Source organism: Rhinoderma darwinii, chromosome 1 (genome assembly GCF_050947455.1).
Source record: "Rhinoderma darwinii isolate aRhiDar2 chromosome 1, aRhiDar2.hap1, whole genome shotgun sequence".
NCBI classification, from domain to species: Eukaryota; Metazoa; Chordata; class Amphibia; order Anura; family Rhinodermatidae; genus Rhinoderma; species Rhinoderma darwinii.
This window is the reverse complement of record NC_134687.1, coordinates 363,638,350-363,665,429: the sequence shown is the minus strand read 5'-3', so window position 1 is coordinate 363,665,429 and position 27,080 is coordinate 363,638,350. Positions and strand designations below refer to the sequence as shown.

At 41.6% G+C, this 27,080-nt stretch overlaps 1 protein-coding gene across 3 annotated transcripts in view; it reads left to right on the top strand.

Moving 5' to 3' along the window:
- RIC1 (RIC1 partner of RAB6A GEF complex) overlaps positions 1-27,080 on the top strand; it is a 137,868-nt gene that overhangs the window by 9,008 nt on the left and 101,780 nt on the right. For all 3 annotated transcript variants that reach the window (XM_075827391.1, XM_075827381.1, XM_075827373.1), the window contains exon 2: positions 6,516-6,623. In XM_075827391.1, the coding sequence (XP_075683506.1) occupies positions 6,516-6,623 (108 nt within the window). The remainder of the gene's footprint in view (positions 1-6,515; positions 6,624-27,080) is intronic.

Below are 27,080 nucleotides of genomic sequence, written 5' to 3'. Positions count from 1 at the left end.
TCATTTACTTTGCCAGTACTGTTATGCTGCGGATTTGCCGCATGAAAATATGCGCAGGAAATCCACATGTTACAAGCAACGTGTGCATTCAGCCTTAACCCCTTAAAGGGAACCTGTCATCAGCATTTCACCTATTGAACTTCACATATCCCTCACTGGCCGTTGCTATCAAAAGTTCATTGCCGTTATCCCCTCTCCTAAACTCCTTCTCCCAGTGTAAATAACGGTCTGCGAACATTTTGCGCCTTTTATCGTAATAATCCGGCGTCCTGTTGTGCGCACACACCAGAAGAGGACATCAATGCACAAGCGCAGGATTTTGTGTGCTGGGGAAGGCGAGGAGCGGTCAATCAAAAGTAAGGAGGCGGAGTAAACTCGGAAAGACTTGAGGAATGAAGATATGACTTTTCAAACAAAGATTTGACTCTTTTCAAACGAAGATCTGACTCTTTTCTGCTCATTAGCATACGGTGTGGGAACACTAGAAAACGGAATACTAAAGCTACAGTGCCGACTAAGAAGATAATTATGGGTTATATAGAAATTATTTTTCACCCACTGCCACCAGGTATTGCTGGTTTTATAGGTTTTGCAAACCCCTATCTCCTATTGCAGCAGATCGGCGCTGCAATGGAGATAAGAGTAACGTGTTTTTTTGTTTTTTTTTTAAAAACGAGCATTTTTGGCCAAGTTATGACCATTTTTATATTTATGTAAATGAGGCTTTCTAAAGTACAACTGGGCGTTTTGAAAAGTAAAAGTACAACTGGGCGTGTATTATGTGCGTACATCTGGGCGTTTTTACTTCTTTTATTAGCTGGGCTTTCTGACGAATCAGCATCATCCACTTCTCTTCGTTAACACCCAGCTTCTGGCAGTGCACAGACACAGCGTGTTCTCGAGAGATCACGCTGTGACGTCACTTCCCCAGGTCCTGCATAGTGTCGGACCAGCGAGGGCACATCGGCACCAGAGGCTACAGTTGATTCTGCAGCAGCATCGGTGTTTGCAGGTAAGTAGCTACATCGATTTACCTGCAAACGCCGATGCTGCTACAGAATCAACTGTAGCCTCTGGTGCCGACACGATGCAGGACCTGGGGCAGGAAGTGAGTGACGTCACAGCGTGATCTCTCGAGAACACGCTTTGTGTCTTTGCACTGCCAGAAGCTGGGCGTTATGGAGAGAAGTGGATGATACTTCTCGTCAGAACGCCCAGCTAGTAAAAGAAGTAAAAACGCCCCGATTTACGAACATAATACACGCCCAGTTGTACTTTAGAAAGCCTCATTTACATAAATATAAAAATGGTCATAACTTGGCCAAAAATGCTCGTTTTAAAAAAAAACAAAACGTTACTCTTATCTACATTGCAGCGCCTATCTGCTGCAATAGGAGATAGGGGTTGCAAAATCTGGTGACCGAGCCTAATGGACCAGGCCATTTTTTTAAAATCAGACATGTCACTTTATGTGATAACTTTGGAAAGCTTTTATTTTTTCAAGCGATTCTGAGATTGGCTTTTCGTGACACATTGTACTTTTAAGTTAGTTTTAAAATTTGGTCGATACATTCAGTGTTTATTTGTGAAAAATACCAAGAGAATTTGCAAAAATTAGCATTTTTCTAAATTTAAATGCATCTACTTGTAAAACCAATAGTAATACCACACAAAATAGTTAATAGTTAACATCCCCCGTATGTCTACTTTATATTTGCTTCGTTTTTTGAACATCCTTTTCTTTTTCTAGGACGTTACAAGGCTTAGAACTTTAGCAGCAATTTCTCACATTTTCAAGAAAATGTCAAAAGGCTATTTTTACAGGGGCCAGATCAGTTCTGAAGTGGCTTTGAGGGCCTTATATATTAGAAATCCCCCATAAATCACCCCATTTTAAAAAAAAAATGCACCCCTCAAAGTATTCAAAACAGCATTTGGAAAGTTTCTTAACCCTTTTGGTGTTTAACAGGAATTAAAGCAAAGTAGAGGGGAAATGTAAAAACAACATTTTCTGTAAGACAGAAGGTTTTACTCGAGAAACTCCACTTATTATTTATTGCCCAGATTCTGCAGTTTTAGGAAATATCCCACATGTGACCCTAGTGTGGTAATGGTCTGAAGCACCGGCCTCAGAAGCAAAGGAGCGCCTAGTGGATTTTGGGGCCTACATTTTATTAGAATATATTTTAGGCACCATGTCAGGTTTGCTGAGGTCTTGTGGTGCCAAAACAGTGGAAACACCCCCAAAAAATACACCATTTGGCAAACTACACCCCTCAATGGATTTATCTAGGGGTATAGTGGGCATTTAGACCGCACAGGCTGTTTGCAGAATTTAGTGGAATTCGGCTGTGAAAATGAATATCAAGCCCCCAAGAAGTGACCCCAAATTAGAAACTACACCCCTCAAGGCATTTATCATTTGCCTGGCACTCAGAAGTGAAGAGCAGCATGTGCGTTTTGAGGTCTATTTTGGTGATTTTCACACCATTGGCCCACAATTACAGGGCTCTGAGGTCAAATAGTAAAACAAACCCCCAAGTAGTGACCCCTATTTTGGAAATTACACCCCTTAAGGCATTTTAAGGGGTGTAGTGTAGTGAGCATTTTGACCCCACAGGTGTTTTGTTCATTTGAAATTAATGCGCAGCAGATGGTGCGAAGTGAAAATTGCAATTTTCCACTGATATGCCATTTAAGTGCGCGACATGTGGTGCTGAGTTTGTGCCACTGAAGACAAAAGCCTCATAAAATGTTAGGCGGGTTGTCCCGGGTATGGCGATGCCATATATGTGGATGTAAACTGCTGTTTATTCACTCTGTAAGGTTCAGAAGGGAGGGAGCGCCATTTGGCTTTTGGAGTGCAGATTTAGCTTGGCAGTTCTGTTTAGGGTATGTTCACACGGGCTATTTTCGGCCATTTTTCGGGCCGTAAACGGCCCGGAAAACGGCTGAAAAGTCGGATGCAGAACGCCTCCAAACATCTGCCCATTGATTTCAATGGGAAATACGGCGTTTTGTTCAGTAGTTTTTGGAGCCGTTTTTCACAGACTCTATAGAAAAAACGGCTCCGAAAACGTCCGTTAAAAACCCCATGAAAAACATGACTTTGAATAAAAAAACGTATGGAAATGAGGAGCTGTTTTCCCTTGAAAACGGCTCCGTATTTTCAGACGTTTTGGATTTTTGTGTGTGCACATACCCTTAGGGTTTTATTGGTGTCTTCGTTTATAATGTGGGGCATATGTAATCTGTGCGGAGAACATCAGGACATCATAAGAGGGTATAATAAAGCGGTAAATAAATAATACTCCATAGATATGTGGCTGGTGTCACACTGATAAATGGCGCCCGATCTTATCTGATTTTGGAACGCTGCACAACTTGTCGCCATGTTCTGAGAGCCATAGCTTCTTTATTTTTTCCCCAACGGAGCGGTGTGAGGGTTTATTTGTTGCGGGACAATCTGTAGTTTTCATCGGTACCATTTTGGGGTACACACAATTATTTTTTGATCATTTTTGTTTTTTTATTCCATTTTTTGGCAAGCAAGGTGACCAAAAACCAGCATTTCTGACAATGGTTTTTATTCTTATTTCTAACGGCGTTCACTGTGTGCTATAAATGCCAATTTAACTTTATTCTGCGCGTCGATACGATTGTGACGATACCTGATGTACATAGTTATTTTTTGCTTTTGCAGTGTTTGTACAATAAAATGTTTATTTTTTAAATCCTTTTATTTTTTGTTTCGCCATATTCTTAGAGCCACAGCTTTTTTTTATTTTTCAGTCAAAAAAGCTGTGTAATGCCTCAAGACTGTTGTTCTCAAAAGACATGTAATAAAAGTGATCAAATTGTCGCAAGTAACCCAAAATGGTACCCCACAGTTCGTCACGCATTAAACAAGCCCTCCCACAGCGATATCAACTGAAAAATAAAAAAGTTTTGGCTGTCAGAATATGTCGACACTAAAACATGATTTTTTATTGTGGGGAAAGTAGTAAAACGTAAAAAAAACGATGTAAATTTGGTGTCGCTGTAATCGTATCGACCCGCAGAATAAAGTTAACATGTTCTTTATACTGCACGGTGAACACTGTAAAAAAAGAAGAAACCAGACTGGAATTGCTGTTTTTGGGTTTCCTTATCTCCCAAAAAAATGAAATAAATGGGGATAAAAAAAAAATTGCATGTACCCCAAAATGGAACCATTAAAAATAACACGTTATGTCTCTCAAAACGCAATGATGCTAAATGACGGCCCAGACAAATTTTTTAGGTACAGTCTTTTTTCGCTAAATGCCCCACATCAACCTTTACTAGATCCCACGTGTGGACCCCGTAGATGCAGTGGAGATTAGGACCTTGTGCTGCTTATAGGGCTAGTGAAGAAGTCCAAGATTAGGCAATACTGGAGTGCAGATATTTTGAATTATACCCTAAAAACCCGGCCTGTGCATAAAGGATTGGTTCAAAGTGTACCACACCAATCCATGGATTATTCATTCACCCCATTATTACATCATCCTATTATGCCCTGATGTACTCTACCCAGCTTACATATACCCTGATGTACTCTGCACAGCTTACATATACCCTGATGTACTCCGCACAACTTACATGTACTCTGCACAGCTTACATATACCATGATGTACTCCGCCCAACTTACATATACCATGATGTACTCCGCCCAACTTACATATACCCTGATGTACTCCGCACAGCTTACATATACCCTGATGTACTCCGCACAGCTTACATATACCCTGATGTACTCCGCACAGCTTACATATACCCTGATGTACTCCTCACATATTACATATATCCTTATGTACACCGCACAGCTTACATATACCCTGATGTACTCTGCACAGCTTACATATACCCTGATGTACTCCGCACAACTTACATGTACTCTGCACAGCTTACATATACCATGATGTACTCCGCCCAACTTACATATACCATGATGTACTCCGCCCAACTTACATATACCCTGATGTACTCCGCACAGCTTACATATACCCTGATGTACTCCGCACAGCTTACATATACCCTGATGTACTCCGCACAGCTTACATATACCCTGATGTACTCCTCACATATTACATATATCCTTATGTACACCGCACAGCTTACATATACCCTGATGTACTCCGCCCAACTTACATATGCCCTGATGCACTCCGCACAGCTTACATATACCCTGATGTACTCCGCACTGATTACATATACCCTGATGTACTCCGCACTGATTACATATACCCTGATGTACTCCGCACAGCTTACATATACCCTGATGTACTCCGCACAGCTTACATATACCCTGATGTACTCCGCACAGCTTACATATACCCTGATGTACTCCGCACAGCTTACATATACCCTGATGTACTCCGCCCAGCTTACATATACCCTGATGTACTCCGCCCAGCTTACATATACCCTGATGTACTCCGCCCAGCCTACATATACCCTGATGTACTCCGCGCAGTTTACATATACCCTGATACACTCCGCCCAGCTTACATATACCCTGATGCACTCCGCCCAGCTTACATATACCCTGATGCGCTCCGCCCAGCTTACATATACCCTGATGCACTCCGCCCAGCTTACATATATATACCCTGATGCACTCCGCCCAGCTTACATATATATACCCTGATGCACTCCGCCCAGCTTACATATACCCTGATGCACTCCGCCCAGCTTACATATACCCTGATGCACTCCGCCCAGCTTACATATACCCTGATGCACTCCGCCCAGCTTACATATACCCTGATGCACTCCGCCCAGCTTACATATACCCTGATGCACTCCGCCCAGCTTACATATACCCTGATGTACTCCTCACAGCTTACATATACCCTGATGTGCTCTGCACAGCTTACATATGCCCTGATGTACTCCGCCCAACGATGTGTGAGTACATAAATGGAGAGAAGTGTATGACGCTTATTGGTCAGCGTCATACACTTCTCTTTACAACGCCCACTTGGTCAAAAAGTAAAAACACGTCCCGTTGTCTATTAAGAAAGTCATTAGCATAAATCTAAAATTGGTCATAACTCCGTCAAAATTGATTGTTTTTCTAAATAAAAAAACCACTGCTGTTATCTACATTACAGCGCCGATCACATTATGTAGGAGATAGGGCACTTATAATGTGGTGACAGAGCCTCTTTATTTTCTCCACCCTCCTAATGATGAGGTGACTCTGCTCATTCTCTACTAGTTTATACAGCAAAGCTGACAAGTGAGCTACAGAAAACAAGAAGCTTCATCCTATTTTGAATGCTCTAGTGGCCAATGTGAAAATATGAATATTTCTATTTTATGTGGATCGCAACAAAAAAATGAAATCCTTAACCATTTGTTAAAAAAAAATAAAAAACCTGATTTGTGTTTCATTTTCTGAAAAAACACCACTATGCACAGTTAATTGAGAATACAGCTCTAGGGCTGCCTGTCTCGTCTTCTAATGTTGTTTTCTTTTGTATTTCAGCCGAGTGTATTAATAGCCAGTTACAAGGAGTCTGCAAAGGCAGCGGCCCAGTTTGGAGCTTACAAGCAGTCAGAATGGAGGCCGGACAGCAACGTTATTGTTGTTACAGTAAGTCTACCAATGGGATATGTTGAAAAGCCGCAACGAAAGAAGCGGTGTGTTGAGAAAGCAGCCATGCACACAAAGGGAATACAAATATTTTATTTAGGTTACAAAAAAAAAAAAGACTACTCTAAGTAGACCCAGCACAGCCCTATTAGTAACAATGGTCACACAGTTCACACACAGATTTTTGCAGGCATAAAATTCTGCCTCAGTTCCGTTTGGAATTTTGAGGCAGATTTTGATCTGCCTGCACGCCGTGTGCCGCGTTTTTCGTGGTGTTTTTCGCTCGCGCCCATTAAGCGCCACAGGCAAAAACGCAGCGAAATACGCTTTCTCTGCCTCCCATTGATGTCAATGGGAGGTCAGAGGCGTAAACGCCCGAAGATAGGGCATGTCGCTTCTTTTTACCCGCAAGCGTTATTTACCGCTCGTGGGGGAATAAAGGGTGTGCCTCCCATTGAAATCAATGGGAGGCATTTTTGACGCGGTTTCCACGTCAAACGTGTCAAAAAAACTCAGTGTGAAGTGGGCCTAAGAGGGCTGATTTTCCCCTGTAATTGGTGTTGCTATGCAGCCCAAGTTACAGTGAAAAAAAAAATAATTAAAGTCCCCAAAGGACTCTTCTGACCTTTTGAGGGACAGAATAAAAAATTAAAGTGTAAATACACATAAAATACCAAGCCCAAAAAAAAAAAAGCGTTCCCCACGCCAATCATTGGCATAATGCTAGTGACCGAATTACCCTAAGATAGACATGTAAAATTTACGGTAGACCATGACTATCACAAAGAAAATGTCTATTTTAGGGTAAAACTATAGTCTTACCAGAAAAAAAACTAGCTGAAAAGTAAAAAAAAAGTATTTTGTTTTATGTATTTTGAAACTAGAAGCCTGAAAATTCTAAAATAGCACAAAGGTATAAAAATGATTTAAAAAAAAAAAAAAAAGAAGAAGAAACCTGCATTGTCTATGAAAAAAAACCTTGCACAAATCACATCGCTAGCCTAACGAATAAAAAACATTCGTTAAACTGTCTGGTCCTGAAGGCTGAAAATAGCCCGATCCTGAACCGATTAAAGAGACCGTTTAATTAGCATGGTAGTAATGACTAAAAAAAACTGAAGTGGTGACTACTGATGTACATCGCTGACTGGATCCCCCCAGTGTCTCACATGGGTCAGACGCTCTCATCTTCTCTTTCCACTTGACCCATTTGTAACAAGTAAAGAAACTGACAGTGTCTTTCCTTTGTACATTTCCTGTTAAGGATGGTAGATTTTAAATTGAAGTTATTCAATATATATTGTCCTCGTTTTCAAGCAGGTCCGTGTTTGTTGCAAAATAATTTTTTAGTCCTAAAGACAGTCACAGAGCTCAGAAGGGGTGCCTTATTTAAACTAAAGTTATGGGTGATTTATACTGTTTCAGGGTAACATTTGTGGAAAATGTAGGTCTTTTTATATTGTAGGTCGAGATCATGTGTAAAAAAACTTTTGTCTGTTGTATTTATAAGGTATGAAAGCTGTATTTTTGTATGCAGTACTGAAAGAAACACTAAAACATAAGCAAAAAATACACTTTTCCACTTCTTCTTTAAAGGTTTTCTGGATTTTTGCAAATATTTAAAATTCTAAATTCTCTGTGAGCTACATATATCTGCAGCAAAATGTTGTCTGTGGCTCCGGGGCAATATGCTGCAGCACGAACCCCATGTGGTTTGTAGCGCTTTTAGTAGCTTTTCAGGGGGGCTGGAGTTTTTATTAAAATGCAGCATGCTGAAGGTATGACTGTACAAAATGTCACAATCTATAAAAACGCATGTTAAAAAAAATCTTTAAAACTGCAAGCATTTTTGCATGAGTTAAAGAAACAAAAAAAAAACCTGTGTGAGAAAAAGCCCTAACGCTGTCTGCAGTGGGAGACCAAGCAACCTAAACCCATCCTCTTGCAATCAGTGGGGTGGAGACCAACCTAAGGCCTTATTCACATGAACGTGTCCATTTTGCGCACGTTTTTCCTACGTTGCAGTTCTGTGTGACATCCGTGTATGGTGCTTGTCTGAGTTTTTTACGCGCGTATGTCATCCGTATGTCATACGTTTTTTACGTCCGCAAAATAAACTGAAGGAGGTGGTTTTCTTTCTCATCATTTCTTTAGCAACTGTTGCGTGAATCAGACACAGCACACTGATGTGCTGTCTGTGATTTTCACGCACCCATTGACTGCAATAGGTGCGTAATGCGCAAAAAACGCACAAGAATAGGACATGGAGTGAGTTTCACGCAGCGTGAAAAACACAATATCTGAATGGCCCCATTGACTTGCATAGGTCCGTGTGACGTGCGTTATTTTCACGCGCGTAACCGGACGTGAAATTGGGCCGAAGGTTGTTCATTTAAGAAGCTTGCGGAAAGTCTTTGAGACTGACGGACAAGTGTCCAGTCCCTAAAAGTTGATGGTCTTTTCTCAGGATAGGGCATCAATAACTGATGGGTCGGGGTCCGACTCTCCGCCAATCAGCTATTAATGGCCTATACTGAGGACAACCTCTTTAAAGAGCTTTTGCCTCAGATAGGCCATCAATATTTCATTGGTGAGGTTTAGACCCCTGGGGTGCTGCGTCCCCTTTATCGTTTAAAGGGAATCTGTCAGAATTTTGAGTCATTGTAATCCTACCTTTTGCCTCGGTCCTGCAAGTTGCATGACCATCAAAACTATGTTTTGCGTCTAAAGCAGGTGCTTGCTGTGCAAGTGCTTCTGCACTGCACGCTGCCAGCCCCGCCCCCTCTGCTCCGAGTGACCGCTCTAGTGGTCTCTTCATTGACCGCTAGAGCCATCAGAGGGCTGGGCCATTACTCCCGGCTATTTCTTCTCAAAAAGCCAAGTGGCCTTTTTCTTCCTTCTATTCTTATTTTTTCTTTTTCCTTTTCTTTTCTTTCTCTCTCTCTCTCTCTCTCTCTCTCTCTCTCTCTCTCTCTCTCTCTCTCTCTCTCTCTCTCTCTCTCTCTCTCTCTCTCTCTCTCTCTCTCTCTCTCTCTCTCTCTCTCTCTCTCTCTCTCTCTCTCTCTCTCTCTCTCTCTCTCTCTCTCTCTCTCTCTCTCTCTCTCTCTCTCTCTCTCTCTCTCTCTCTCTCTTTCTTTTATTTTTTTATTAATTATATTTATTTATTTTTTTCATTTTTGTCTAATATTATTTATTAAATATTTAATTTATTTAAATTTATTTTTTATCTAATCCTGAACTTTATTATTTATTTTTATTATTTTTCATTCTTATTTCTGGAGCACCTACCCACAAACAATAATAGTCTCCATCAAATTCTGAAATAAATCTGTATTGTACTTTTTTAGTGAATGGTTGACTTTTTTTTTTTTTTTTTTTTAATTTAGTTTTTATTGAAGTTTTTGCTATGACATAAACAGAGAATGTATGCATCGGTTTAGCCAACATGGCTACAAAAGCAGTATTACTCTTAATTAACATTATAAAGCATACAATGCAACATATGAAAACGAAGAATAAGGAACAAAGAAAATAACATTCATGGCTGCTTACACTTGTAGTTAGACAGAGAAAAAGGATTGTATGTCCTATAATCAGGCACCTAAAATTATACAAATGGTCAGGTCGGTAGATTCTCACATCAAGAGTGAAAGGCCATGAAGAGAACATGGGGAAACAGGTCTCTCCAGAGCTTATAATATGTTGGCTCGTATAGTTATACATGAGAATCACATAAATAAATAGGTCCGCATTTAATTACACAGAATTACATATATAAACGGAGGGCGAAACATTTAAGTTGAGGTAATAGCGGGCACAGAAGCTCCTGATGTCACAAAGTCAAACCATGTGGACCAATGACTTGTAAATTTGCCTACAGAATTAAGCCGAATCGCCACCATTAACGTCAGGCATGCACATGTCAATTAGAGAAATTTCATTGGCTAACGCGTTTCATCCCCCACCGGGACGTCATCAGCCGTCATCACCTTCCAGGTATGTACAACTTATATAGTGTCCAATTAGGGTAGGTAATGCTACTTATTATGTAAATCGAAAGAGACGACCATTACAAAGCAACATTGTTTTTACACTAATTTATCATGTCGGTACATGCAACAATATATACCAATATTTGTCCCACAGAATCAAGAATAAGTTAATACTTGCAGATCGGGAATGTTAAAATAGATATTTAGATTTATTTTAAATATTGTAGTTATAGTTGGTAAAAAATGCAATCACATAAGTACGTCTAAACTATTAAAAATCATTTCAAAGATCAAAAAATATAGTCATATTCTAAATTGTTAACGACTTATTCATACTTGAAGGCATTACATTAAAAAGAGTCAACCATGGACATGGAAATCCCATGTTCCCCTGACGGTAGCAGAGCTGATTAATCTGGTTAATTTTGACTACACCATGGAAAAAATGGTGGCGATTCGGCTTAATTCTGTAGGCAAATTTACAAGTCATTGGTCCACATGGTTTGACTTTGTGACATCGGGAGCTTCTGTGCCCGCTATTACCTCAACTTAAATGTTTCGCCCTCCGTTTATATATGTAATTCTGTGTAATTAACCCCTTCCCGACATTTGACGTACATGTACGTCATGGAAAGTACTGACTTCCCGCATCTTGCCGTACATGTACGTCAAACGTTTGGCACCGGCTCAGAAGCTGAGCCGGTCCCATCATCACCGGATCTCAGCTGTATCTTACAGCTGACATCCGACTGTAACGGCGGGGACCGAAATTAGCTTCGATCCCCGCCATTAACCCCTTAAGTGCAGCGCTCAAACGCGATCGCTGCACTTAAGGTGTTTGCAGCTCATCGGAACCCCAGTAATGAAATTGCCGGGGTTCCGGTGGCTGCAATGGCAACCGGAGGCCTAATACTGGCCTCCCGGTCTGCCTAGCACCGAAGCCGGTCAAGATCCGCCCGGCGGCGGAGCCTGATCGGCTTCCGTAGCTGCCGGCAAGATGGCGCCGGGTCAGGAGCTGATCCGGCGTCATCAGCGGTGGAAGTCAGCTGTACTGTACAGCTGACATCCACCTGTAACGGCAGGAACCGGAGCTAGCTCCGATCCCTGCCATTAACCCCTTCGATGCAGCAATCGAAAGCGATTGCTGCATCGTAGTGGTTACAAGCAGATCGCCAGCCCTGACAGGCAATCGGGACTGGCGACTGCTGTTATGGCAACAGGAGACACAATGGTCTCCTGCTCTGCCATTACGGAAGCCGATTTAGGCCCCGCCGGGAGGCGAAGCCTAAACGGCTTGCTGTCAGTGAATGACTGACAGATCTAATACATTGCACTACATAGGTAGTGCAATGTATTAGAAAAAAAAAAATCTGACCGTTGGACCTTCAAGTCCCCTAGTGGGACTTGAGAAAAAGTGTAAAAAAAGTATAAAAAAGTGTAAAAAAAAGTGCAAAAAATAAAAGTTTGAAAACAATAAAAGTTTCAAGTAATCAAATAACACACAATCCCCCTTTTACTCTTATCAAGTCCTTTATTATTGAAAAATAATAATAAACCATATGTATTTGGTATCGCCACGACCGTAACGACCGGAGGTATCAAAATATTATATTATTTATTGCACGCGGTGAACAGCGTAAAAAAAACCCGTAAAAAACGTTACCAGAGTTTCTGTTTTTTAGTCACTTTGCCCTACAAATATTACAATAAAAAGTGATCAAAAAGTCGCACGTATCCAAAAATGGTACCTATAAAAACTATAGCTCGTCCCGCAAAAAACAAGCCCTCATACAACTCCGTCGACAAAAAAATTAAAACGTTATGGTTCTCACAACTTGGCGACAGAAAAAATACATTCTTTTTACAAAAGTAATTTTATTGTGCAAAAAGTTGTAAAACATAAAAAAGTTCTATAAATGAGGTATCGCCGGAATCGTACTGACCCGCAGAATAAAGGTAACATGTAGTTTATAATGCGTGGTGAACTCTGTATAAAAAAAAACCAAAAAAAGCTGTGCCAGAATTGCGTTTTTTGGTTTACCTGGCATCCCAAAAAATAGGATAAAAGGTGATCAAAAAGTCACATGTACCCCAAAATGGTACCAATAATAACTACAGCTCGTCCCGCAACAAACCAGCCCTCATACCGCTACGTCTATGAAAAATAAAATTAGTTATGGCTCCAATAAGTCAGGAAATAAAAAAATATGCAGTTGTGCCCGAGGAGAACATTTCTTCTGTTTCAAGAGGCGATTTATCAAGGACCTAAAATTAGGGAACCAGGAAGGGAGGGCCCAATCATATCCGATGGAAGCGACGGTGCCCGTATTATACCAGGATAATACTTTCCCAGCAAAATTCCCCAAACTACAAAGGCGCGGAGTGTGGACCAAAAGGGGGATAAGAAATGACACCATTTATCAGTGCGACACCGGCCTGTGCAGAAAGGATTGCTTCACAGCGTAACACACATCTATGGATTATTTTTATTTTTTTATACCACCTGACTATGCCCCTTATATACTCCGCCCCGCTTACATGTACCCCCACATTATAAAACACCAGCAATACTCAAACAAATATAGTACCAAGCAAAATCCGCTCTCCAAAAGCCAAATGGTGCTCCCTCGGCCCTGAACCCTACAGCGTGCCCAAACAGCAGTTTCCTTCAACATATATGGCACCGTCATACCCGTGAGAACCCTTTTAACAATTTTTGTGGTGTGTGTCTCCAGCGTCATAAGCTGGGCATGACATATTTGCCACTGAATGGCATATCTAGGGAAAAATATAAATTTTTAATTTGCACCATCCGCAGCGCATTCATTTATGGAAAAGACCTGTGGGGTGAAAATGCTCACTACACCCCTTAATAAATGCCTTGAGGGGTGCAGTTTCCATAATGGGGTCACTTCTCAGGGGTTTCTTTTTATTATTTCACATCTGAGCCTCTGCAGTTGTGAACCAATACTTTGTAAATCGCCAAATTAGGCCTCCACTCCGCATGGTACTCTTCACTTCTGAGCCCTGTCATATGTCCAGACAAAAGATTAGGGCCACATGTAGGGTGTTTCTAAAACCGGGAAACACCGCATAATAATTAGAGAGCTGTCTTGTTATGGTGGCACAAGCCGGGCACCACATATTGGCATATCTATGGAAAAAAATCCCATTTTCACTCTGCAACATTGAGCGCACACTAATTTCTACAAAACACCTGCAGGGTTAAAATGCTTACTACACCCCTTGGTAAATGCATTGAGGGGTGTAGTTTACAAAATGGGGTCACTTCTGGGGGGTTTCCACTGTTTTGGGCCCACAGGTGCCCAGAAACCAATCCAGCAACATCTGCACTCCAAATGGCGGTCCTTCCCTTCTGAGCCCTGCCGTTTGCCCAAACAGCAGTTTATGACCACATATGGGGTATTGCCGTACTCGGGAGAAATAGCTTTACAAATGTTGGGTTCTTTTTTTCCTTTATTTGTTGAGAAAATGAAAAAATTTGCGCTAAAGCTACGTCTTATTGAAGAAAAAGGACTGTTTTTATTTTCACTGCCTAATTCTAATAAATTCTATGAAACATCTGTGGGGTCAAAATGCTCACTACACCCCTAGATGCATTCTTCAAGAGGTGTAGTTTCCTAAATGGAGTCCCTTTTTGGGCGTTTTCATTGTTTTGTCCCCTCAGGGGCTTTGCAAATGTGACCTGGCCTCCGCAAATCATTCCTGCTAAATGTGATCTCAAAAAGTCAAATAGTGCTCTTTCCCTTCTAAGCCCTGCCGTGTGTCCAAACAGCCGTTTATTACCACATGTGGGGTATTGTTTTACTCGGGAGAAATTGCTTTACAAATTTTGTGGTGCTTTTTCTCCTTTAGTCCTTCTGGAAATGAGAAAAAATTAGCTAAACCTACATTTTCTTTGAAAAAATGTAGATTATTATTTTCAGGGCCTACTTGCAAAAATTTCTGCAAAAAACCTGTGGGGTCAAAATGCTCACTATACCCCTAGATAATTTCCTCAAGGGGTATAGTTTCCAAAATGGGGTCACTTGTTTGGGGTTTTCACTGTTTTGTCCCCTCAGGGGCTTTGTAAATGTGACATGGCCTCCGCAAACCATTCCTGCTAAATGTGAACTCCAAAAGCCAAATGGCGCTCTTTCCCTTCTCAGCCACGCCGTGTCTCCAAACAACCGTTTATTACCACATGTGAGGTATTGTTTTACTCGGGAGAAATTGCTTTACAAATTTTGCGGTGCTTTTTCTCCTTTAGTCCTTGTGGAAATGAGAAAAAAAATCGCTAAACCTACATTTTCTTTGAAGAAATGTTGATTTTAATTTTCACGGCCTACTTCCAATAATTTCTGTAAAAAACCTGTGCGGTGAAAATGCTCACTACACCCCTAGATAATTTCCTTGAGGTGTCTAGTTTCCCAGATGGGGTCACTTTTGGGGGATTTTGACTGTTTTGGCACCGCAAGAGCCCTTCAAACCTGACATGGTGCCTAAAATATATTCTAACAAAAATAAGGCCCCAAAATCCACTAGGTGCTCCTTTGCTTCTGAGGCCGGTGTTTCAGTCCAGTAGCACGCTACGGCCACATGTGGGATATTTCCTAAAACTGCAAAAACTGGGCAACAAATATTGAGTTGCATTTCTCTGGTAAAACCTTCTGTGTTATAAAAAAAATTGTATTAAAAATGTATTTCTGCAGAAAAATATGAAATTTGTAAATTTCACCTCTACTTTGCTTTAATTCCTGTGAAATGTTTAAAGGGTTAAGACATTTTCTAAATGCTGTTTTGAAGACTTTGAGGGGTGAAGTTTTTAAAATGGGGTGACTTTTTTGGGGTTTCTAATATATAAGGCCCTCAAAACCACTTCACAACTGAACTGGCCCCTGTAAAAATAGCCTTTTGAAATTTTCTTGAAAATGTGAGAAATTGCTGCTAAAGTTCTAAGCCTTGTGAGGTCATAGAAAAATAAAAGGATGTTCAAAAAACGATGCCAATCTAAAGTAGACATATGGGGGATGTTAATTAGCAACAATTTTGTGTATTATAACTGCCGGTCTTACAAGCAGATACATTTAAATTGAGAAAAATGCTAATTTTTGCAATTTTTCGCTAAATTTTGGTGTTTTTCACAATTAAATACTGAACATATCGAGCAAATTTTGCCAGTAACATAAAGTCCAATGTGTCACGAGAAAACAATCTCAGAATCGCTTGGATAGGTGAAAGCATTCCGGAGTTATTACCACATAAAGTGACACATGTCAGATTTGAAAAATGAGGCTCTGTCAGGAAGGTCAAAAGTGGCTAAAGAGGGAAGGGGTTAAATGCGGATCTATTTATTTATGTGATTCTCATGTATAACTATACGAGCCAACATATTATAAGCTCTGGAGAGACCTGTTTCCCCATGTTCTCTTCATGGCCTTTCACTCTTGATGTGAGAATCTACCGACCTGACCATTTGTATAATTTTAGGTGCCTGATTATAGGACATACAATCCTTTTTCTCTGTCTAACTACATGTGTAAGCAGCCATGAATGTTATTTTCTTTGTTCCTTATTCTTCGTTTTCATATGTTGCATTGTATGCTTTATAATGTTAATTAAGAGTAATACTGCTTTTGTAGCCATGTTGGCTAAACCGATGCATACATTCTCTGTTTGTCATATTAAAAACATCAATAAAAACTAAATTTAACCCGTTAGTGACCGGCCCATCGTGTTTCTACGTCGGTCACTAACGGGCCTTATTCCGATGCCATAGACTTTTTACGTCGCGGCATCGGAATAAGTAAACAGAGCAGGGAGCTGTCAAATCTCCCTGCTCTCAGCTGCCAGAGGTAGCTGAGGGCTGGGAGCGTCCCTGCTCTGCCGTGTGAGATCGATATTAGTATCTATCTCACACGTTTAACCCCTCAGATGCGGTGCTCAATAGCGAGCACCGCATCTGAGTGGTTTTGGAGAGAGGGAGGGAGCTCCCTCTCTCTCCCACCGACACCCGGCGATACGATCGCCGAGTGTCTGTGTCTCTAATGGCAGCCGGGGGTCTAATAAAGGCCCCCAGGTCTGCCTGGAGTGAATGCCTGCTAGATCATGCCGCAGGCATGACCTAGCAGATGCCTGTCCGTGTTAAACGGACAGGCAGTAATACACTGCAATACAAAAGTATTGCAGTGTATTATAAATGCGATCGCAGAATCGCATATTATAGTCCCCTAGTGGGACTAGTAAAAAAGTGAAAAAAAAGTTTAATAAAGTTAATTAGAAAAAAAATGAAAAACCCAGCTTTTCCCCTTACAAAATGCTTTACTATTAAAAAAACAAAATAAAGTTAAAAAGTTACACATATTTGGTATCGCCGCGTCCGTAACGACCCCGACTATAAATCTATTACATTATTTAACCCGCACTGTAAACGCTGTAAAAAAAAATAATGAACGATGGAAAAATTGCTGTTTTCTGTGAATACTGACTTTAAAAAAATGTAATAAAAAGTGATCAAAAAGTCGCATCTACTCCAAAATGGTACCAATAAAAACTACAAGTCGTCCCGCAAAAAAAAAGCCCTCATTCGGCTGCATCGGCGAAAAAATAAAAACGTTACGGCTCTTCAAATATGGAGACACAAAAACAAATAAAGCGTTTTTACTGTGTAAAAGTAGTAAAACATACAAAAACTATACAAATTTGGTATCGTTGCAATCGTAACAACCCGCTGAATAAATTTATTGTGTTATTTATACCACACGGTAAACGGCGTAGATTTAGGACGCAAAAAAAGAGTGGCGAAATTTCAGATTTTTTTCTATCCCCCCTCCCCCCCCCCAAAAAAGTTAATAAAAGCTAATCAATAAATAATATGTACCTAAAAATGGTGCTATTAAAAAATACAACTTGTCCCGCAAAAAACAAGACCTTATACAGCTATGTCGACGCAAAAATAAGAAGGTTATAGCTCTTGGAATGCGACGATTGAAAAACGTTAAAAATTGCTTGGTCATTAAGGTCCAAAATAGGCTGGTCATTAAGGGGTTAAAAAAAGTGTCAACCATTCACTAAAAAGGTACAATACAGATTTATTTCAGAATCTGATGGAGACTATATTATTGTTTGTGGGTAGGTGCTCCAGAAATAAGAATGAAAAATAAAAAAATAAAGAATAATAAAGTTCAGGATTAGATAAAAAATACAAATTGAAATAAATTAAATCAAGTAACTGACTTTCTGAGCTGCAAACGTTTGGACCCCGGAGAATAAACTTTAAACCACAAAGTCTTGTCCCTCATAGTCTACAGATAGGGGTCCCATAGACATAGACCTGCTGGCTGATTGACAACGTCCATTACTAAGGCGGGGCTTAATGTTATTCTGGTGCAGAGGCTAACACTAACCCTCATTACCCCGGTACCCAAAGCCACCAGGGGTACTGGGAAGAGGCGGGTACAAACCAGTACCCGACCATCTGCAGTGATGGTCGGGCACTGGGGCAGCCGCAGGCTGGTAGTATTAGGCGGGGGAAGGCCAAAAACAGTGGCCCTTCCCACCCTGGCAATGCTGCCTACTGCTGCTATGTTGTATCTGGCTGGTTATGAAAATTGGGAGGGGACCCCACATGGTTCTTTCCAATTTTTTTTATTTTTTTATTTTTTAAATGATGTGGGTTTTTCATAACCAGCCAGATACAATAAAGCCGCAGCAGGCTAGCATTACTGGGGGGGGGGGGGGCTGTTTCTGGCCTTTCCCAGCCTACCAGCCCGCAGCTGCCCCAGTATCCGACCATCACTACAGATGGTCAAGTACTGGATCGTACCCGGCACCCCTGGTGGCTGTGGGTACCTGGGTGTTAATGGGGGGGTTAGTGTTCGCCTCTGCACCGGCTAACACTAAGCCACGCCTTCGTAATGGATGTTGTCAATCAGCTAGCGGCCATTACTAAGGCGGTAGTAATAAAGTTTAAAAAAAAAAGACATAAAATAATTTTTCTATTGAAATAAAAAAAAAAAACACACAACCCTCATTAACCATTTTATTGATAATAAAAAAAAAAAGCCGTCATCGAAGTAGTCCTCGAATCCGACGTAGTCCACTGACTGAACCTGTAAAAAACAAAACGATTAGTAACACATATGGTAGGCTTAAATAAGGGGCCCATGTGTGATACTGTCTGTTGGGCCCTGTATCTAACCGCCTACTACAAGGTAGGCTTAGATACAGGGTCCGGCAGACCGTAATCTTATACTGTATAAGATTACTGTCGTCTGGAGCCTTGTATGTAATCTTATACAGTATAAGATTACTGTCTGCTGGGGCCCTGTATATAAGCCTACCGTGTGGTAGGCTTATACAGGGCCCATCAGACAGGATCACACATGGGCCCTGTACCTAAGCATACAATGTAATTGGCTTAGATACAGGGCCCAGCAGACCGCATCACACAATCTGTGATCCTGTCTCATGGGTCCTCTAAGCCTGCTACATCGTAAGTGTGAGTAAGTGACCAGAATGAAGGGGAAGCAGCTCTCATACAAGCGCTGCGGCCCCTTCAAAACAGCTGATTGGCAGGGTCCCGGGAGTCGGACCCCCACCGATCAGCTTCAGCAGACAGGGATATTAATCTTACCCTCCTTTTCAGCCGCAGCGGACGTCCTGTCCTGACTCTATCCAGGGTCGGGATGTTGTGCGCGGCGCATACCGTTGTGACGTGCTGCGCACAGCGCTGTGACGTCAGGACCTCCGCTGTGCTCCGGAACCAGGCGGGTAAGTACCGTCAGTTACGATCGTAACAGGGGCCCGCGGCCCCAGTTACTATAGTAACTTTTTATTGATGGGGGGTGGCAGGCCCCCCTGGCTTCGGGGCCCGGTCGCAATTGCGACCGCTGCAACCCCTATAGCTACGCCACTGGCTTATGCCTTTCCTCTTTCCAGGGTCATGTGGTGATCTCACAGGTCCTGGGATAGTTACAGTATGTGTATTAGAACTGTGTCTACTAACGATCCCAGTACCTGTGTGTCCATCACATGACCATGGACCACATGTTATCCACTGGAAGTAAGCAATGAATGTTCCTACTGAAGAACAACAAGCAGAGATCTTGAAAACCATGACAAATTTAATGCAGAAACTGTATTGGAAAATTGTATAACTTTTAATTATGCAAAAGATTACAATAATTTGCTAAAAGTGGACAACCTCCACAGGCCAATCGTGAACAACAAGTCGTTCAGAAAACGTATATCCAGCTTTACACTGGAACTAGATTTTTATACAGCATGATCCTGCAGAGTATCTGCTGAAACCATTCTTTTGTAGCTCCAGTGCAGAGACTATATAGATAAAATCCAAAGCTCGTGATTGTGTGCGGCTAGAGTCACTTTCTGTAAATGTACTCTTACCCTGTATTTGACTAGGCATTAGTGAATCCTATATCTGGCTTCTTCGTTCCGTTGTTTGTTTAGTTAGCTGTGCATTTCTCTATTTAGTAAAGCTTTTAAGCTGATCACGTAAATGAATGATGCATCCCTGAAAAGCTGAAGAGTAATAGACTTGCGAAGGTGGACTCTAATAAAACACTATCAAGGGATATCCTAACTATTATAATTAAGAGTCCTACAGACTTTACCTCAGCAACAGCTGCTTAACTTGAGGAGCTGAAAAATAGAGGGTTTCAGATTTCTTTCCATGAACTGGTTTCCTGTTATTCAAGGAAGGAGCCAGGAAAAAAAAAAGAAACTTGAAACAGACTGATCCAGTATACTGGTTTATAGCCACATTAGGCTTCTATCCTTTACAGGCTGACATGTCCTTTACGTTCCTGTTTAAGGGCCTGTTCACATCAGCATTGCCTTTATGTTGAGGGGTTCCGTCTGAGCTTTGTCGGAGGAACCAGTTGACTACGCTATTGATTCCGTCAAAACAGAACCCTGTCAAAATGGTGACAAACGGAAACCTTTAGCAACATTTCCGTCACCATTGAGATCAATGGTAATGCAAACGGAAGCTAAGGTTTCCGTTTGCCTTTCCGTTGAGGGGTTAACATGACGGAAACCTCCGGAACCCCTCACCGCAAAGGCAATGCTGATGTGAACAGGCCCTAATCACTTTGAAATCTCACCAAGATATAATCTAGTAAATCTGGAAAGCCACTGAAAGGTCACGGAGTACAGCATAACCGGTATGCTGCCAGATATTTGGGCTGCAGATCAAACAATATTTGTTTTACATGGATGGTCACAATTCTTGTTCAAAATGAACCTGACACCAATTTGCGTGTTGGGTAATAAAAAATAAGTGGCAATGTAGTACAGGCAAAATCCAAAGCCCTGAAAACTCCTCTGAAAATCAAACATGGGGTAGTAATAATTGTTCACATTATACTGCCGAGATATTTGTGACTGTACTTGTCATTTGCAATGGATTTTTGGAACAGTCATGATAAGTGGTACCAACACTCTTTATCTTCTGGTGTTTCTTAAAGAGAGATTCACCTTCGCAACCAATTTTTTATTTATTTTTTACTGCATCTAAATGGAAAAATTAAGTAACTTTTGCAAATTAGTCTTCATTACACATTTCCTATTTTGTGTCTACAGCTCCTATGCAGACCTATGTTTCTCTTTGGTAACAGACGGCAAGCAAACCCAGTGTAGTCAGATCCTGCAGTCACATCCCTTCCATATTTCTCGTCCGTGTGTTGTCTGTTTTAACAGGCAGAGCACTGACCCATGCAACTCAATGGGGCTATTCACACTTTTTTTTTTCTCTCTTCGCGTAGCTTTTGTCCGTTGCAAGAAACTCACAGCATTCCATATTCTGGTCTGTTTTTGTGGACCGGACTCGCCCTTTAAAGTCTATGGGTACGTGACAAACGCGTTCGACATCCGTGTGCTGTCTGTTTTTCAAGGATCAGTTGCTATGGTTGCCCGCTGTCTCCTTCCCCTTTTGTACTGGCCATTGAGCCACTAGCACTTGCTATAAGAGCCTCTCCTGATATAAAGGGCTTTAGGGTGGGGGAGAGGGAGGAGCGTGTCTCCCTCTATGCAGATGATGCACGTCCATTCATCAATGATCCGGGTCCATCTCTGCAGGCACTAATGTCTTTGATCGACGTATTTTCCTCCTTCTCTGGGCTCCGTGTGAATTGGTCCAAATCTCTGGTAATGGCAATAGATAATATGGCTAGGAGTGTTGTACTTCCTTCCCTGATGCAATAGGCAGACAAAATCACTTATCTGGTTATAGTAATCAATTCTAATATTGGTAATTTTATACCTGACCATGTTATTCCACTGGTGCAGCGACTCAGGGTGAACTTTGATAGATGGAAACGCCTCCCTCTCAGTCGCGGGCAGAATTAATTTGTTTATTCCACAATTCTCCAGGATGGCTGCCTTTGTCATTGTACTCTATTATTGATAAGGATCGCAGATCTTTTATTTGGGCAGGCGATACTCCTAGAATTGGCCTGGGTACACTACAACTACCTACTGAGCAGGGTGGGCTGACCCTCCCAAATTTATAGCTCCACTTCCTTGCTAGCCAAATGGTATATGTTTGTCAGTGGTTTACCCATAGACATTTTAATCCCTGTACTGAGCTGGAAGCCTCCCTCCTTGGTTCATAGACTTCTCCAGGGCTTTATATCTATATCTATAGGAGGCTCCCCTCCCCCAGGGCACTTACGACTCCATTGCAGACTACACTGAAGGTCTGGCAGAGATCAATGCTGCTCTTTAACTCCGAGGAGCAGTCGTGGTCGCCTAGGACAACACTCTGGTATAACCCGCTTCCTGGTGAGTGGGCAAATCTGGGTATGCTTACTTTGGAGGATGTGGTGGTAGAAGATGAGGTGGCTACCTTTTACACAACTTAGGACTAAGCATCAGATCCCGACCCATCTCCGGTTCCGGTATTTCCAGCTCAGACATGCTTTTTGGTCACAATTTGCTGGATATAATGCTAGATTATGTACATCCCCAGTGGAGAATTGGGTGACACAGGAGACGTTCACTGAACCGTTATCTGTGTTTCTATAGACCGTTGTTAAAGGTATCTTCCAATAAACTTGATAGAGCCTTGGACCGCTGGCCTCAGACTTTTTCCTCTGTATCTACGGACAACCCTAAGGAAATGCTATCCGCTCTAACAGGCCCCTTAATATCTGCAGGAGACCGCCTTATCCAATTAAAACATTTTCACCAAATCTATTACAGGCCTTCCAAATTATTTCGGATGGCACGTATATCTACTCCTGTCTGTCCTCGTTGCCAGGGAGCTGATGGCTTCTTTTTGCATATGTTTTGGGAGTGTCCAATTATTAATGCTTTCTGAATTGAAGTGTTAGAATTTCTGGAACTTAAACTTTTGAGTCCGACTTTGTCTTTTTATTGCTGGTTGAAGAACTTATACCTATTGTGGCCGTTAGATCTCCTATTATGCTCCTCCTTATTTTATGGCAAAAAAACTATACTCCTGAATTGGAAGTATCCTAAGGTTCCTACGTTGTCAGCATGGATTGCGTTAGTAAACTCTACCCTGCCACTTTTTAAAGAGGCTCTGTCACCAGATTTTGCAGCCCCTATCGGCTATTGCAGCAGATAGGCGCTGCAATGTAGATTACAGTAACGTTTTTATTTTTAAAAAACGAGCATTTTTGGCCAAGTTATGACCATTTTTGTAGTTATGCAAATGAGGCTTGCAAAAGTCCAAGTGGGTGTGTTTAAAGTAAAAGTCCAAGTGGGCGTGTATTATGTGCGTACATCGGGGCGTTTTTAATACTTTTACTAGCTGGCCGTTCTGATGAGAAGTAACATCCACTTCTCTTCAGAACGCCCAGCTTCTGGCAGTGGTCAGACACAGCGTGTTCTCGAGAGATCACGCTGTGACGTCACTCACAGGTCCTGCATCGTGTCAGACGAGCGGGGACACATCGGCACCAGAGGCTACAGATGATTCTGCAGCAGCATCGGCGTTTGCAGGTAAGTAGCTACATCGACTTACCTGCTAACGCCGATGCTGCTGCAGAATCAACTGAAGCCTCTGGTGCCGATGTGTCCAACACGATGCAGGACCTGTGAGTGACGTCACAGATCTGCACTGCCAGAAGCTGGGCGTTCTGAAGAGAAGTGGATGATACTTCTCATCAGAGCGCCCAGCTAGTAAAAGTATTAAAAACGCCCCGATGTACGCACATAATACACGCCCACTTGGACTTTTACTTTTAAACACGCCCACTTGGACTTTTGCAAGCCTCATTTGCATAACTACAAAAATGGTCATAACTTGGCCAAAAATGCTCGTTTTTAAAAAATAAAAACGTTACTGTAATCTACATTGCAGCGCCGATCTGCTGCAATAGCAGATAGGGGTTGCAAAATCTGGTGACAGAGCCTCTTTAAGCTCCATTTTGAAGCACGACTTGCTTCGTTCACATCTGCGTCAGGGCTCTGTTCTGACGTTCCGTTGGAGCTTCCCGGCAGAACGGAGCCCTGACTGAAACCAACAGAAACCACAGGTCTTCACCCTCCAGATCTACCCCACTAACTGCTTATTCTGTCAGCAGCATGCTCCGCTCAAGATTGTCTATCCTCCTCAGTGTTGCATTTTTCTCCTCCAGATCTCTAATGCGAGCTTTCAGGTGACCAACATGCTCACATCTGCTACAGAGATATTCACCCTGGAACTCCGGCTCTGGTCGTGCATACATATGGCAAACTGTGCACTGAAGAAAACCTCCAATCTTGCTGTCCATTATCCCAATTACAAAAAAAACAATGAACAATTGAAAAAGTAAAAAGAGTACTTACAGGGGCTTTAACTTTTTTTTTTAACTCTGGTTTTATAACTCCACTTAATTCAGCTAGCTCAGAGTGCGTGTTGCAGGCTAATTTATTTCACCTGAGAGCAATTAACCCCTCCCCCTAGTTAGCATTGCCCAAAATCTACCGTGCGGGTAAAATTCTAAATGTGTGAGCTTGGAAATGTCACATCAAGGTGACTTTAAATAACGTCGTATTACAATCGACCTTGGCAATACAAAATGGACCTTGTCTATGATTTGTAACATGATTTCATGTGTACACATTTTGGTAGTCGCTTGTGAATTTCAGAGCGCTAATTCGGAGAGTAATTTTCATTTTTGTATATTTCTATTGTCCTATCACAAAATGTATTTGACCGAAATGGAAAGGATCACTGTAACGTCCATGGCTGTGGACCGTCGTTCAGACTTACCATCTGACGGCTCCGGCCATGGACGTCTGTGTTCCCGGCAGCATCTCCCTCCAGGGAGACGGCGACACTCGCTTCCGGGTTCTGTGACTGGTTCCCGCAGGGCGCACGCGTGTGCATGGCCTTAAAGGGCCAGTACGCGTCCAGCTGTCTATCAGTAATTAGCCCAGAATGCTTCTGGACTATAAAAAGGGCTCTGCCCACGTGTTCTTTGCCTGAGCGTTTTTGTATACCTAAAGTTTGTCTTGCGAATGGTCTCCCAGTGTTACCTGTTTCTGCTGCCTGTACCCTGTATCCCGTGCTATCGTATCTACTGTGCCATCTACGGTGAAAGTCAAGTTGTGTCTCCGCTACTGTCTACACTGCCTCAGGTACCCGTTCTGGACTATAGACATTGTTTTGTACCTATTTGGCCAGCTGCTATCCCGCTACGCGGTACAGCCCAGTGGGTCCACACCCCGCGCCATGGCCATCACTTTATTGATGTTGAGATGGCATGACGAAGAAAAAAAATCCTATCGAGAAGTAGCGGCTTTATTCAATGCCACTTATCCTATCTGTGATCCAATTTCATTGTCAACTGTTAAAAGATCTGTTCATCGTTTCTAAATAACCGGTTCAATTGAAGACCCACCAAGATCCGGAAGACCCAAACATGCTAGTAATGATGAAAAAGCTTTAGATGTTCTGCTCACTGTACATGGTAATCCTCATACATCTGTCTCGTGGAGCACAACAAAATGATATCAGCGCCACATCAGTCCGTTGAATTTTGAAGAGGCATCATTATCATCCTTATAAAGTACGTCTAGTTCAGGAACTATCCGAAGATGATATGACAGAAGAGTTGAATTTTGCGATACAATGACACAATTTGATCATCAGATTTTCAACTGGACCTGTTTTTCGTAGAACCATTTATTTTGCCATATAATGTACTAGGAAATGGGAAAAAAAATATTTGTGGGGTAGAAAATGAAAAAAAAACCCAGCAAATTCCTCCATGGTTTTTTGTGCGCCGTTTTTACAGAATTCACTATGCAATTAAAACAACATATTAACTTCTGTGGGTCAATACGATTTACAGCAATACCAAATAAATATATATATATATATATATATATATATAGTTTTGTTTTTTTATATATATTTTACTACTTTTACAAGTAAAAACCGAAGTGTAAAAAGGAAAATGTATTTTGTGTCGCCAAATCCTGAGAGCCATAACTTTTTTTTTTTTTTTTTTCGTTGATTTTTAAATGGTATGAAGGCTTATTTTTTGCGGGATAAGCTGTAGTTTTTAATAATACCATTTTGGTGTAAATGCGACGTTTTGATCACTTTGTATTTCATTTTTTTTGTGGGAGATTAGGTGACCAAAAAATAGAGAGATTGGCGTTTTTAGAATTCTTAAATTTTTTTATTTTTTTTACGGCGTTCACCGTGCGGGTTAAACCAGGATAAATGGGAAAAGGTTTTTTTTTTTTTTTTTTAAACTCTTTAATTTACATTTTTTTACACAAAAAAAAAACTAACTCATTTTTACTTTTTTTATTAGTCCCCCCTAGGGGACTTCAACCAGCGATCGTGATGTATTGCAGTATATCGTGATTCTGACAGGCCTCTATTAAAGAGGCTCTGTCACCAGATTTTGCAACCCCTATCTGCTATTGCAGCAGATAGGCGCTGCAATGTAGATTACAGTAACGTTTTTATTTTTAAAAAACGAGCATTTTTGGCCAAGTTATGACCATTTTCGTATTTATGCAAATGAGGCTTGCAAAAGTACAACTGGGCGTGTTGAAAAGTAAAAGTACAACTGGGCGTGTTGAAAAGTAAAAGTACAACTGGGCGTGTTGAAAAGTAAAAGTACAACTGGGCGTGTATTATGTGCGTACATCGCGGCGTGTTTACTACTTTTACTAGCTGGGCGTTCTGATGAGAAGTATCATCCACTTCTCTTCACAACGCCCAGCTTCTGGCAGTGCAGATCTGTGACGTCACTCACAGGTCCTGCATCGTGTCGGCACCAGAGGCTACAGTTGATTCTGCAGCAGCATCAGCATTTGCAGGTAAGTAGCTACATCGATTTACCCGCAAACGCCGATGCTGCTGCAGAATCATCTGTAGCCTCTGGTGCCGATGTGTCCTCGCTCGTCTGACACGATGCAGGACCTGTGAGTGACGACACAGCGTGATCTCTCGAGCACGCTGTGTCTGTGC